At 46.8% G+C, this 14,314-nt stretch overlaps 1 protein-coding gene across 1 annotated transcript; it reads right to left on the bottom strand.

Moving 5' to 3' along the window:
* Window positions 1-563: 563 nt before the first annotated feature.
* Window positions 564-14,103, bottom strand: vezt (vezatin, adherens junctions transmembrane protein). Its single transcript, XM_078281870.1, has 12 exons — window positions 13,965-14,103; window positions 12,442-12,579; window positions 9,164-9,253; window positions 8,823-9,007; window positions 8,127-8,411; window positions 7,409-7,555; window positions 6,273-6,420; window positions 5,380-5,732; window positions 4,047-4,240; window positions 3,309-3,415; window positions 2,997-3,204; window positions 564-2,447 (listed from the first exon to the last, which is right to left on the bottom strand). The coding sequence occupies exons 1-12, from the start codon at window positions 13,998-14,000 to the stop codon at window positions 1,879-1,881; spliced, it is 2,460 nt and encodes an 819-aa protein (XP_078137996.1). The 5' UTR covers window positions 14,001-14,103; the 3' UTR covers window positions 564-1,878.
* Between the last annotated feature and the right edge of the window lie 211 nt (window positions 14,104-14,314).

Raw genomic sequence — 14,314 nt, 5'->3', positions numbered from 1 at the left:
AGTTGGCAGCGTCACTACACTAATCGAAAAGGGAGTCTGGTCATTTTTATTTAAACGCTGCAAATAACAGAATGTATGCCATTTGCTGGATAGGCTTACTTATATCCAAAGCGCCTTACACAGCCATGGGTGCATACACTTTACGCATTGGTGGCCCCACTGGGAATCAAACCCTTAACCCTTTTAGTTTTAGTGCCACGCTCAAATCACTGAGCTACAGTTACTGAAAAATGGTACTCCCCTTCTTAAATGTGTTTAAAATCCAGGCTCATCTCAGAATAGGGGCACGTATATATATTAAGACTTTGGTCCACAACAGCAGGTCTGGTTTTAAGTCTCAAGCAAACAAGAGGCAGACAAGAGGCTCTTTAAACGGGGCAGCAGCTGTTGTGGGTCAGACAAATGCAGAACCCCACAAAAGATATCAAGTAACCCTTCCACCAGCCTGACCCTCACCTCTTCAACCCCGCTCTATCCCGCCTCTGCTCCCCTGGGATCAGAGTCAGGCTATGAAAAATGAGAGGACCCTATGTGGAAGGATACACCAAACACACACACACACTTCCAGAATGGCATTTTATTTCACATATGAAATGCAGGAGGGACAGACCTCACCCCAAGGGAGGGTGCAGGAGGGGCCAGGGCAAGGCAGACATGGTGACAAGAAAGACTGGGAGGGAAAGGGGGGGGACAAACATCGGGGCTCTCCTGTGAGAACTTCATTTGAAACACAAGGTTACAGATCGCCCTCGTATGAGAGAAAATGCTGATTTATTTACCACCCTCCTCTTTGTTACTATACCCGTACAGGTATGGCATTTGATTTGAAACCTTACAGCAGTGCAGCTCATTCATACCATCCACAGGGCCTCCTGACCTTTCTGCCGAGCGCGCCCTTGTAAACACAGATGCTGAGAGAGCCGGAGTGGTGAAGTCTCCATGGATTGTTCCTACATACAAGACAACAGTGTTCAGATAAATTATATCCCAAATATCTCATTCTGAATGGGATCGGGAGTGCGTGGCTGGATACGAGTCCACATCGCCGTCGCCCTGTTGTGTCTGTTCTGAGCAGAGAGACAGAGCGCAGAGAGGGCCGGACGAAAATAAAAGCGCTGATAGTAAAAATAGCATTCCACTTCCTCTTTTTGCAATGTACTCCCTCGCCCTTTCCGTGTGTGTATCCATCTACCTATAAGAATTAAGGTCAGCGGAGTTCAACTGTGTTGTGTTTAGCCTCTTGCTTCAGAGATTCATCGCTGTATGTGAGAGTTTTGCTCTGGTGGAATAATCTCGACTAAAGAACGTAAACAACCGGCTCAGGCTCGACTCGGGACGGGGCACACGCACATCCTCTCATCCAGCACAAGACTTAACAGTAACACGGCTTGGAGCGGTTTGATCAGAATGGTTTAGGAATCTGCACGAGGCAACTGCAAATAAAATCGTTTTCTTCTAAAAGGACCCTAGGTGTTACACGTTTCTTAAATATGAAGGCCAATCACTTGTAAAACACAGTTGCTTACAATCAAGTTTCTTTGCTTCCACAGCCACTACATGTGTGTGAACAATATACACTATGTGGATGATGGACCGAGTAAACTGTAGACATTCTGGTCTTCTGACCTCGACGCTGTAAGGTCATATTTTGTTTTAGTGGTTCTGGTACCTGAGTTTGAACAGCAAGAGAGAGCAGTAAGAATTGTGGGCAATGTAAGAGAGATGGACGGATCAGTGAGAGAGAGTGGCGTCATTTGAAATCCTCCACACCAGAACAGTTAAGATGTAACAAGAGACCCATCGACAAAGACACCCAGACAATCAAGACATAAATACAGTCTCTGCTCAGTGCTTGGTTAAAGCAGCGGGTTTTAGGTTCTAGTCCTCGGGGGTTTGTCTGCCGCCCTCCTCTTCATCCTCCTCCTCCTCCTCGTCATCCCCGAACGTCTGCTCCTCCATGTTGATGAGCGAGTGCGAGCGAGCCGCCACCTGGGCGGCGAGGGCGGAGCTGAAGCTGAGCGCCTCGGAGCCGTGCATCTCTGTCAGTCTGTCCATCACGGAGACGGCGGGGACCCGGGGCTTCAGGAGGCAGTCCAGCCCGTTCTGCCCCGCCTCCGCCTCCCCCTCCCCCTCCTCGGACAGCCCGTCGTATTGGTACAGCTCGGATCCTCCTCCGGCGCGGTCTGCGCCCGAAGTCCCTCCCGCCTCCCCCTTCTCCTCATCCAGGCCGCAGCTGAACTCCGTCACTGGCTCCGGGGAGGGGTCGGCCCTCGCCCTTCCTTCCTTTCCTTCCTCTTCTTCTCCGGCGTTTCCCGTAGTGCGCTCCGATAGGTGGTTTCCTTCTTCGGCGCCCGTTTCTGCTGAGCCCACAGAAGCCGTAGCGGCCGATGGCTCGGGGGCAGGACAGGGCTCTGAAGTCTCATCGTGACCCAAAGGCGTCACAGCAGCTGGAAGAAAGAGGAAGAAATATGTCATCTAGGGTTAGACCAATATACTGGTTTGCTGATAGTGGCCTTTTATTAAAAATCAAATCTGGTCCAGTCAGTGTTGTCCACCTCTAATATGATGGATATGATGCAGTTTGTTTGATTACATATTTATTGTAGAATTTATCAATATTACACTGGTTGTCTATGGGAAGCCCTTAACCTGACTCTAATGCAACATTTTGATTGGATGCCACACAAATATGCATGAATATGTTTTATTATTATTATCATCATTATCCTGAGTTTCAGTGGAGAGTTTGGTTGTCCCATGGTCTAAATGCTGTTTCAGGGGCTTTGCCAATAATAAAATTCTGGGGGGAACACTGAATCCTTGGATTTTTTTGGCATGATAATGGTCAAATTTAAAAATATTGACACAAAACATCAGTTATCAGCAGCATCAATCCAAAAATATCAGTATTGGCCTTCACAACCCATATCAGTCACACCCCAATGTCATCATGTCAAAATGATCACTGGGGAGAGACAACATGGGTGGGAGCAGACCTTGGTCATTGAAGAGCAGCTGCTTCCACTTCATCCTCTCCCCCTCGGACGCCCGGAAGCCCAGCACAGCTTTCAGCTCTGACAGGACGCGGCGGGACTCCTCCCTCTCCCTGCGCTGGCGTTCCCGCTCCTCCGGTGACAACATGTCACACCAGGACCCTTGGCCTTCGCCGTCCGAGTCCGAGTCGGACACGTAGGCCTCCCACTCCTGGTCAAACACAACAGGAGGAGAGATTGACAAAGGGAAATACAGACAGACAGGCCCCAGGTGGAAAGGGGACCTAAGACACACAGATGGACATTCCCGCTTACCAGCTCCTCTGGCACAGGGTCTCTGTCCAGGATCAAGGGGTAGGATGGAGTAGGGGTAGGAATCTGGGGTACAGGCGGGGCACACTGCTCCAGGCCCTCAGCATTACCTGTAGGGATGACATGGACTGAAGTTATCGCACATAACAAAGAACAGATGACATCAAGATCTCAGTCTAAACTGAAACTAGGTCATGGTGTTGTCCCCCCTCTGGTGGCTGCCTCCCTTTCTCTGGTTGGTCTGTTTCTTGTCCTATATTCTCAAGGAGCTACTTCCTCCATGACTGGGAATAGTCTTGAGGCAGGGCAGGGGAAGGAGGAAGTCCACACTAAAAATAGCCCCACTGTAACTGCGGAAACCAATAGACCACTGAATGTGTGTTTGTGTGTGTGTGTGTGTGTGTGTGTGTGTGTGTGTGTGTGTGTGTATATTATACTATATATTGATATTATAGCTGTTTCTATTGTTATTATAGTTGTTGGTTGTTGATGTTGTTATCACTGTTGTAATTGTTATTGCTATTACATTTGTTATAGTTATTATGGTTATCGTTACTGTTATTACTGTTGTTGTTATAGTTACTATTGTTGTTGTTTTTGTTGTTACAGTTATTGTTGTTCATAGGGTTGAACTTTCTGAATTGTCATTTTTTTCTCATTTACTCTAAAAAGAATAAAAATAATATCTCCAGTATTTCTAACACTAGTTGGTGGTGTGTGTGTATGTTTCACTCGGCTCACCGGGGCAGGTGTTGGCCCGTCTCAGCATGCGTTGGACCTGGCTAATGGTGTCCTCCCAGCAGCCGGCGCTGGCCTGCATGTGAGGCTGGAGGTGATGCAGCCGGTTGCTGAGCTCCTGGTAGCCCTCGCACGTCAACTCCACCGACTCCTTGGACACCATCAGCTTCTCCAGGTCGTCCTCCAGGATGATCATCCTGACCACAGCAGACAAAGAGGAGGAGGAGAAACGTTGATGGCAGAAATAAAAAATCCAGGTGACTCCCATGAGACATGTTTGTATTATACTTTTCTATTTTTGGAGGTGTTATTACTCAATCCAATGCAGGCTGCCACGCTATGTAACAGTCTGAATGTTTGGTGATTCTGTATGCTTAAAAGCCCAGAGAGGAATGGGGGAAAATGGTGTGAACGTGTAAGTTGTCAGTTACGGTTTCGAATGGAGAATGTGACGACCTGTTGGCATTTCTATCTCCTGTCTCTTTAATACTAATAGGACCAGTGATTGCCGGTACCTGTGGCTCAAGCTATAAATAAATACAGGTCCCTTCTTTCTCTCTCTCTCCTCTTGCAAGGCTTGGTGCAAATTGAGCAAATATGCGAGACAGGTCAGGAGATGGGAAGGATCATGAATGGCAAAATATATATTTTCTGTGTACACTGAATACAAAATATTAGAGACATCTACTGAGTTCAAACCTCTTTAGCGCAATCCACATCTCAATTGTCTTAAAGCTTAAAAGTCATTCTGTAACTCGTCTGCTTCTCTTTTCTCCTCCTTTGTGATTGGTAGAGATTTAATAAGGGAAATCAATAAGGGATAATGGCTTTTACCTGGATTCACCTCATCAGTGTACTTCATAAAAAGAGGAAGTGTAAATTCATGCTTGTTTTGTTCATATTCTCATGTTTATCATGTTCATTTGCATATCATTTATATTAATATAATTTTAAAATTATTTTCATACTATATGCAGTTCATGTTTTTCTTGTATCTTATGTTGCACAAATTTTGCATTCATTTTTTCTTTTTCACAGTATAATCTATTATTTTCCACACCATGAATACATGCTATAATTCATTATTTGTCATACTCTTCATTCATATATTTCACCTTAGTATATTCTAGTGTTGTAGTTCCCAACTGTGTTGTGTTTACCCCCCCGCCCCCCACTTGCTATATTCTTATTTTCGTTACTGTATCCTATTTCTACTTTGCTGGTGCAACGACCCAGTTTCCCCTTGGGGATCATTAAAGTTTCATCTTATTTTATGGGAGGTGTAGAGTGAGGCCGTTCAGAGAGGGGTGTGTGTGTGTACATGTGCGTGTCTCACTCGCTGAGCAGGGCCTTGAGGTGCAGCTGCAGGCTGCGGATGGAGGTGTGCAGGGTGTTGAGCTCTCGGCACTTCTCCCTGGCTCGGCCCACCCGGTCGGAGCCCGTCGCCCGCGGCTGGGTCTCGAAGTAGCGGTGGAAGTCGTAGCTGCGCTGCACCTCGCAGAGGCAGCCGGCCAGGGCGCGGTGGAGGGGCTCGGTCACCGTGGCGATGGCCCGGTGCAGCGCGGGCGGAGGCGGGGCCTCGCCTTTGGCCCCGCCCTCGGCCGGCTCCTCTAGCCGCCGTGGCGACAGCAGGAGGGCCAGTCGACGGAAACATTCAGAGCTCTGTCCCACCCACAGCTGGAACAGCATCTACAGGACGGCAAACACACAAACAGCAGCTGAACAACATCCACTACTCTGCAGATGCCCTAAATGCCGTCTACTTCTTCATTATATTTCTATTGCCATTCCTTCCTTTCTTTGATGTAGGCTTTTAGCTGTGAAGTGTTGCATCTTTCAGTCTTATTATTTGAAATGTAACTTTTGTTTAATGACCATAAGAGAACACATGCACTGGTATTTTATAATAAATCACATTGTATAAGTGGTGCTTCTATGTATGTGTGTAACATGTTATAAGCGGTTCAGTTGCTTACATCAACTAACAAGTCATGTAGCCTAATGTTACTGTATTCTCCATGGAAGAGATTAAGACAACTGATCAAGTGGAGAACCTCAAAGCTGAGATCACATTCAAATACACTGATCGCTAATTAGGTCTATACGTCATTGCCAGGAATGCACTGTAGGACTGTGCAGAACCTGAACTTGTTTTCTAAGCGTCTCCCTCTCTACTCCTCCCACTCCTCCTGCTCTAGTGTCTTGTTTCTTGTGTCTCTCAGGCCTTACTTTCAGGGCGGGGAGGCTGTAGTCATCGGTCAGCTCCTGGGCCTGTTCGTCACCCAAATGCTCGATCCCCAGGCCGAGCCCCAGCTCCTTCAGAGGCACCGCGGACACGTAGTTGGTCACGTTGTCGATCTCGGAGTTCAGAGGGAACGTTGGGAGGCGTTAAGGACCCATCACTCTTCTGTGACAAAAATGTGTGTGTATCTACAGAATGCGGCACATTGTTTAATAAATAAAACATTAACACCAGCTTTTGCTTCTGGCTCATAACACAGGTCATCTGACATAAATCTTAGTTTACAAAGGACTATTTCATATTTCGAAAAGCATGCTTATCCCTTTCAATGGCTTCAAGGCATCAACTTTGAATGACCTCAAAAGAGGTCCAGGGATTCCTAAGCCTAACATCAAGGAATTAACATTCTCTTCTTGCTTACTCACACTAACCTCAAGAGACCCCACTCAGACTTTTTCCCCTCAAGACCTTCCCCTTCCGCCCTTGAGATGCATGAATGACTGCTATTTGAGCAGGGAGCAAATTTAAGCCATGATCACACTATTCCACTTTTCTCAAAAGTGCCAGAGACTATTTTTACATTAAAGTCAATGGGGAGTGACCCCAAGACAGATGGACAGCAGGCACTTTGGAAAAGGCGCTACGCATGGCGTCTTTTTAGGCAGAGCCGAACGCTTTCTAAAGTTGAGAGCATTTTAATTTTTTAGAGGAGACCACATGATGTTCATGGCTTTTTAGTGACCCAACTAGTAACAAGGAAGAAGAGGAGGGGTTTCACTGTATGTAGGCAGCTTACAGTTTGCGACAACAAAAATAAGAAAAAAAGGAAAATGGAGAAAGTAGCAGTAGAAAAGTTGGTAGTAGTTGTTAGCAAATTGATCATGATGAGTATAGAGCATGTTGGCTGTATTGTGGGAGTTTCCAATAAGTGCAAGAATTATACCGAAGTACTCTTTGCTGATAGTGGCAGCTACTGCAGCTAATCCTTATGGAGATAAAGTGCAATCCACTGTTCATTACCAGCACAAAATGTGGTTTAGTCAGGCCTTTTTCCCCACAAAAAAGGCAGACCAGTGTGAACACAACCTAAGGTCAGAAGTCTTTGTATCCAGGTAAAGGATATGCCTTGAGCATGTGACAGGTGGCTCTACGCGAGGCTCTAAAGGCTGAGCGGAGCGCCCGGTACAAGGCCTTCCTCAGTCCGATCAGCTGCTGGCCTCGTGGCACCGCCCCTGGCCCCGCCCTGCTAAAGGAGCTGGCCGCACTCACCCTGTCGAGCAAACTTGACAAGTGAAATGTGATACAACTGTGCAGACGTCCCAGAGAGGCAGGGGAGCACACACAACACCAAACACCACAACGCTAAAGACGACACACAAGACGTTTGTTGTACGACACGCAACTGGTGTGCACTGTCACATACTCAAATGACTCAGACATGTGCACTACATGGGACTGTTGAAACACATGCCATTATCAGGAAAACAACACAATATGACATGCTTTTAAATCACTTGGTGACTCAATGAATACAATGTTACAAACAATGTTTTTCTACATGTGATGCTAGTTATGTATATGATGAACAATACACACACAGAGATGGTGGTGGTCTAAACTAGAACAAGCTGGGGAGTGTTAACATAAATAATAAAAAGCCTATGGACACACTAACTGAGAAGGTAGGTTAACTGGCAGTTTGCACATTGCTGACAAAGGAATGAATTAAGGAGGCAGGCTTGAACCAAGCAGTAACAGCTAGATACATGACAGAATGTGGCTGCACATTTACATTATGTGTTCGGGTGACAGGTAGGTGGGTATAAAAAGAGCACACTTACAGGGTGAACCCTCTGGAGATGACCTCGGTCTCCTGTACCAGGCGCAGGGCTTTGCGCGACAGGCCCGTCAAAGCCTTGCTGTTCTGGACCAGAGTCTGGAGTTGGGTGGCCCGGGTGTGGACGGCCCTCTGCATGCAGCCCTGCCTCCACAGCCGGGCCCCCCTCAGCCCCACCCAGCCCAGCAGGGCCAGGCTCCAGGGGGCTGCAGCCAGCGACCACACTCCCTCAGAAACGGAGCAGAGACCCAGCAGCACCGCAGCCAGGCCGACCAGCCCAGCCATGTCCCTGGGTGGAGAGAGGAGGAGAGAATTTTCAACATTGTAACCAGCTCCTTTCTCTATAGGGCTGGGAACTTATAAGATTTCATCCTCATCGACTCCTTAAGGATGCCTTCTTCACAATCCGCTTCCTTAACAATTCTCTTATTGGCTCCTTTCGTCTATATATTACCTTTACAGCACCCCAACAATTCTAATCCTGATGAAAATATGTACTGAACTGATTTAAATTCTGCTACCAATCCCAAATTGATTGAATAAAAGTTGTATTATCAACTGTCATACCATACTGTTTTGTGTTATTTACAATACCCTTGACTCCAAAATAACTCCAGCCTACAAAACTGTACACACATTGTGTGAAAGTTTGCACATATGCAAATAAGTGTGTGTGCGCGACTCTCTCCTGGTGACGTACCATAGTGAAGGGCTGGCAAGGAAGCTCGGTCTGGGCAGGGTGCTAGCTCGGCTGGGGGAGCCGGAGGGCGAGGAGCCCAGGGTGAGCAAGCTGGGGTCCAACAACTCGATCAGCTCCACATCCTCCTGCAGCAGCACATCCTGGTCCAGAATGCACCTCACTGAGTACTGGCCAAACACACAGTCCTGCAGGCAGGGAGGAAAGAGAGGCAAGGTGAAAGAGGGCTTAGAGAGAACAAATTCCTATGAAAATAAAGCAGGGTGAGATCTCTTGTCTGTATTTTTGTGAGACTACCAGTCTCAGTGCCAGCATTCCTGTCTGATTTCAATTCTAACACTTACCAGTTGCTGCTCCAGCTTATGAGATGCATCAGCCTGGTGAAGCGGGCTCCACCGCCACAGGGCATCAGCCAGTCTCCATAGGCGTCCTCCCTGCCAATCACAGGGGGGGGTTACGCTTCAGTCAATAATGTAAGGGCTACATTCCAGTTTCATGCAGGACATTTCATTATTTCATGCCCTGCTATGGCCCCGGTGCAGGTACCTATTGCCAGATTGGAATGCATTCCAGATTAAATAAAATCATTCACCCATAAGTCTTCCAATCATTTCACTGTGCTTTCTCCAGCATTCCAATAAAGCTCGAGTATAGCCCCCTTCCCAGCAATCACAGATCCAATAACAAGCGTGCACGCACACACACACACACACACACACACGGGGGGAGTATCCCAGGAAACAAACCCTTTCAGGCAACAACAATAACTGCAATGTGTGTTTGTAACACTCTCCCTCGGGTCTTATATAGTGCTGCTGTCGCATGAAAACCTTAGAACTGCAAGTTTGATGATTTTCCATGTTCTCACTCCATCCGTAAGTTTACATGTGTCGGCACCCATGAAACTCATTAAAACCTTATTCTACAACTTCAAAAACACATGGGTGTCAGTTGGAAAGGAAGGATTGTTAGTTCCTGAAAAGGAAAAGGGGATATGAGGCTTTCACTGGACAGCAGCACAACACACACACACACACACACAGACACACACCCTTCTATCTCCTCCTGCTTTCTAGCTGTCAGTCTCTCCTCTCGCAGCACAACAGACTCCCTCTGTAAACAATCTAGACAGTACAAACACAACCAGAAAGACAAATCAAGAGACCCGCTTTTTTTCAATGCATTCCAAACTTGAGGCTATTCATGTTGCAAGTTTTGCTCACTAGTGCTAAGAGACTAAATAAATACCCAACACTGTGTTGCCTAATCATGAATAGGGCCTACTATTCACTAATCTGCTTAGAGCGTTTTGCTGGATCTATGATACGTTTCTATGCTGAGACTCCTAGAGCACCAGCATCATAACATCCTCTATGTGTGTATGTATGTGTGTGTTCCAATCAGTAGGGAAAGCAGGGGGCTATTGATCCAGACTGGGCGGCCTGCACACTGACCCTGTTCTGGGGGTAAAGCACAAGTGTTATTAGTGCAAAGGCTGCAGCCATATTGATTACTGATTGGAGGCTGAGCTGCAGGGCTGGGCAATCACACAACACTGGTTGTAAGCCTCATCCAACTGTGTGTGTGTGTGTGTGTGTATGTGTGTGTGAGTGTGTACGTGCTCTAGTAAGTCAAAGTAGGCCACAACTCTGCTTGGATGTTCTTCTCTCTGCTAAACCCATGTTAGGACAGAGATGGTGTAACACACACATAGAATAACACACATATGAATACACTCTCGCATCAAGTACAGTTAATTTCCTGGTCCAGTCTTGTTCTTGCTCTTTAGTATTCTGCTGGCGTCACACAGGGAACACTCCAGCCTCCAGCCCTTGTCTGACGGAAATACTCTGCACAGACCTTCGTACATGACAGCATGTCTATATCTATAAGGCATACATAATGGATGTTATGGACAGACAGATTAAGAGAGACAGTATTGGAGTAGGTAAGATGAGGATTGCTGTGTATCTTCTGCATCAGGTTACATTATGGTGCCATAATGCTGTAAAACAATTCTCTAAGGTACAGTTATTACTGCTTATTTGTTTATACAGTATGACCAAAAGATCTGAGACAGACAGCAGCAGAACACATGTTTTTGCAATATTCACTAACAGCATGAAAAAGGCTAGAAGACACAATTCCTAATTCTCTTTTAAGGATAGCCACACTTTTTGTCTTCATCTTTATTTATCCAGGGAAACTCAACTGAATACTATACTCTTTTCAGTGCTTCATACTTCATACTGGGGATTTCAACCGGCAACCTTGCAGTCACCATCCCACTCGTCACCTTTAAGCTAATGGCGCCTGTGCACGTCACTGCATAGTGTAATTACACAAGCGTCAACATATACATTCTTTCATATAACAAGATCACAAAGAGCCAGCAAACCACAATCATACCAACTCATGGGCATTCGCACACACATGCTTACACTACAAATGGCCCATGCAAGTTGTGTTCAAGAAGACAGCTATGATAACCAGTATTGGCTTTTTACTGATAATGCAATGAAAGCCAAGCTGTGGTCCGTGTTAAGCGAAACAATAACATACACATGTACACGGTGTTCGTCCCGGGTCCGGCTCTATCTGGGGTTCAGGAAGCTGGACACCGAGGGACGACCCAAAACCTTTCCTGTCTCATCTGAATCCCTCATTCTCCTTAACTCCTTAGAATAACAGGCTCCCAGAGAGGAAGCATGACACGGACGGAAAGTTCCCGAATGAAGCAAACACAACATTGTTTCCCGATGCAAGAGGAGGGGGAAAAGAGACAGAGAGGCCAAATCATGTGATCAAGAGCTACCCAGGATGCATTTCTTGTCTGACTGAATCATAAGTCTACTCAAACCAGTCTCATGAACTATTAGATTTCTGCTAAGTTCTATGAAAAATACGACAGAGCTCGTGGCTTTTAATCCTTTAATTGCAGACCCACGCACACACACAGACCCATTAATAACAGGCATGCATATCTGAATACCACCGACACACACACACACAACTCCTGAGAAGATGCCCACAGCGGCAGACGCCAGCAAAAATAACGTCAGAGAGAAAGCAGAATGTGGTCTCAGACAGTAATCGCATTTGGCCTATCTCTAGTAGAATCTGAGCAACAGCAGGAAAGAGAGACACAGGAGAGGGGGGGGGAGGGGGGGGGGGGGTTCTTTGCTGAGGAAGAATTGTTTGAAGTGCCAGTTTTGATAAAAGGCAGCATCAGTTCAGGTCAATGAAAGTGTGTGATCATAGAGCAAAGAACATGCAGTTCAAAGTTAATACGAAATACCTGGATCTGTGTGTAGGGAGATCTCCTTGCCATCATGCCTACAGTATCTCATCTGACCGAAGCCAAGCATGCAAACCAGTGAGCATAACTCTCTGTGTGTGTGCGTGTAATTGTGTGCCAACACGGGTCATTGTTTTGAATCAATAGTCAAATTAATTACTTTCTGTCTGACTGAAGGGGGTAAATAGTGACAAACACACTCATACACACACATACACATTGCCCCAGGGTAGGGCTACAGAACAGCAACATGTGAAGTGTGAAGTGAGAATAGTGATGGGTGTTGGTGGTGGTGGGAGGGGTGTATTATGGAGTGTCACTCACTGAAGGTTTCTGGGAAGCATCCTGGGGAGAGGTCGGGTCTCCCTCTCCTCCGCCATATTCCTCCTCCTGTGATACCGTCGGACATGCCTCGAAGTCTGTGTGCCCTAGATCATGCAGGTAGTGGAAAAGAGGAGAGTTCTGTAGAGAGAGAGAGAGAGAGAGAGAGCAGTGGTTGAGGAATGATGGATGAGAGGGAGGACAAATGGAAAGCGAGAGGCAGATAGGATTGTGCCAGATGGAGGGAGAGGAGAAGGAAAAGAGAGAAATGTGGAGATTAGGACATCAATCTGCTGTGGGTTGAGTTGACGCTCATCCTGATTTTGCCCCAGTTTCCCGGCGCGGAGCCGAAGGTGTCGCGACCCTGATAAGTGAGAGAAAAACATCCCTGATTTGCCGAAGCGGTCCGGTTCCCCTCAAGAATCATCAGCTCAAGTTGAGGCTCCACCCTCCCTCCCTCTCCCTCTCTCTCTCTCATGCAGCTTACTATTCTATTCTGGGAGGAATGCTGTAAAGGCTAAGTTCCTTCACTTGCGAATGTGTAAAACAACAGACACTCACACACAGCTTGCCAGCACCTTATTCCAAGCCCTGCCATGCACCCCTGACTTCCCTCTTTTCTTCTATCCTGCATGGAAACTGGCCACCATCCTATGCAGCAGTGAAGTCAAAATTAAACACTAAATGGTGGAAGCACAAGCCATCATTCCTTCCTGAGAAAAAATACATCTCACCACAGTCACGTCTTCCAGCAAAAGGATGTACACAGTGAACTAACTCTGTTCTCATCTATTTTGAGACATCTCCGTTCTCTGCCTGAACAAAGAAAGCTCAGCACCAAACAAGCCATAAAAATAAGAGAAGGAAAAAACATTCCATGCTACAATTTGACCAAAGGACGCCTGACCCAGTTCTCTGCCAGCTGCTGATTCTCTGTTGCTGAGAAAGCAGAACAACTCTGAGCATCTCTGGTGTGTCTTGCTGCATCTGGACAGCTGCAGAGGTGCATCTCTAAATTTTCTGATGTAACTATCACCTGCATGCCCATCGCAACACATTTATGCCTAAATATGCAGTCACACAAGGTACTCACTTGCATTGTCAGACGAAGTCACAACGCATGTTGACACCATTCAGATGTGTGTGTGTTTTTCAGAACCGACGCATAGGAGCTGGTCATCCCCACCCCAGCTCTAGTCTAGTGATGATGAAACACCAATAACAATACGCACACAACCCAGCTCAGCCGCTCTTATGACCACCAAAGCTGCTTGGCAGACACATAGCTAGCAACCAGCCAAATATGTGGATTTGTTTTGTATTGTCAACGCACCGCAACAGGGCAAACTGTACTTTGTGTGAAGCTAGCATGCTTGCTGGCTTGCTATGCTAGTTATATAGCTAGCTAACGTTATATAGCTAGCTAACTCAAAGCCTGTTTTACCACGCAATTGTGAACCTCGGAACTCGGGTGGGATGACAAAGCATTACAAGTTCCGATCTAAAACAACGGCAATATCACAAACCTCAAATACCACATCTTCATCAAACTCCTCAGTCATTGCTCTCCGCCATCTATACGCAGTCCGTCTTGCATTCTGGAGTTGTAGGCGACAGAAAACAGGCACAACAGTAGAGAAGTTGAGGGTGCCGTTAGCCGGTTGCTAGCTGCGCAAACCAAACTATGCGTAAAACTCCAATTCCCACAACCCTGTTGTCACCGCCGCTTCCTCGCAAGCAAATCTGGAACGAACCGTGCTCGTGCCAGCTAGTGCGCCTCTAGTGGCCGCGAGAGGCGGTGGTCCAACCACCAGTAGCCAGGAGAGGAAATACAGCTGAGTCAAGCTAACCAGAGACAGCCACGGTGATTCCGGAA

Source organism: Centroberyx gerrardi, chromosome 24, assembly GCF_048128805.1.
Source record: "Centroberyx gerrardi isolate f3 chromosome 24, fCenGer3.hap1.cur.20231027, whole genome shotgun sequence".
NCBI lineage: Eukaryota > Metazoa > Chordata > Actinopteri > Beryciformes > Berycidae > Centroberyx > Centroberyx gerrardi.
Note: the sequence above shows the minus strand (reverse complement) of the source record. Positions and strands in the feature narration are given on the sequence as shown.

Bases quoted from the DNA above. Each gene is read 5' to 3' on its own strand.
- vezt (XM_078281870.1), bottom strand. From the start codon at position 14,000: ATGACTGAGGAGTTTGATGAAGATGTGGTATTTGAG. The intron at 9,008-9,163 runs GTAAGTGTTAGA...CCCTGCCTGCAG, and splicing joins ATAAGCTGGAGCAGCAACTG to GACTGTGTGTTTGGCCAGTA. The intron at 3,416-4,046 runs GTGAGCCGAGTG...TCATCCCTACAG, and splicing joins ACGGGCCAACACCTGCCCCG to GTAATGCTGAGGGCCTGGAG.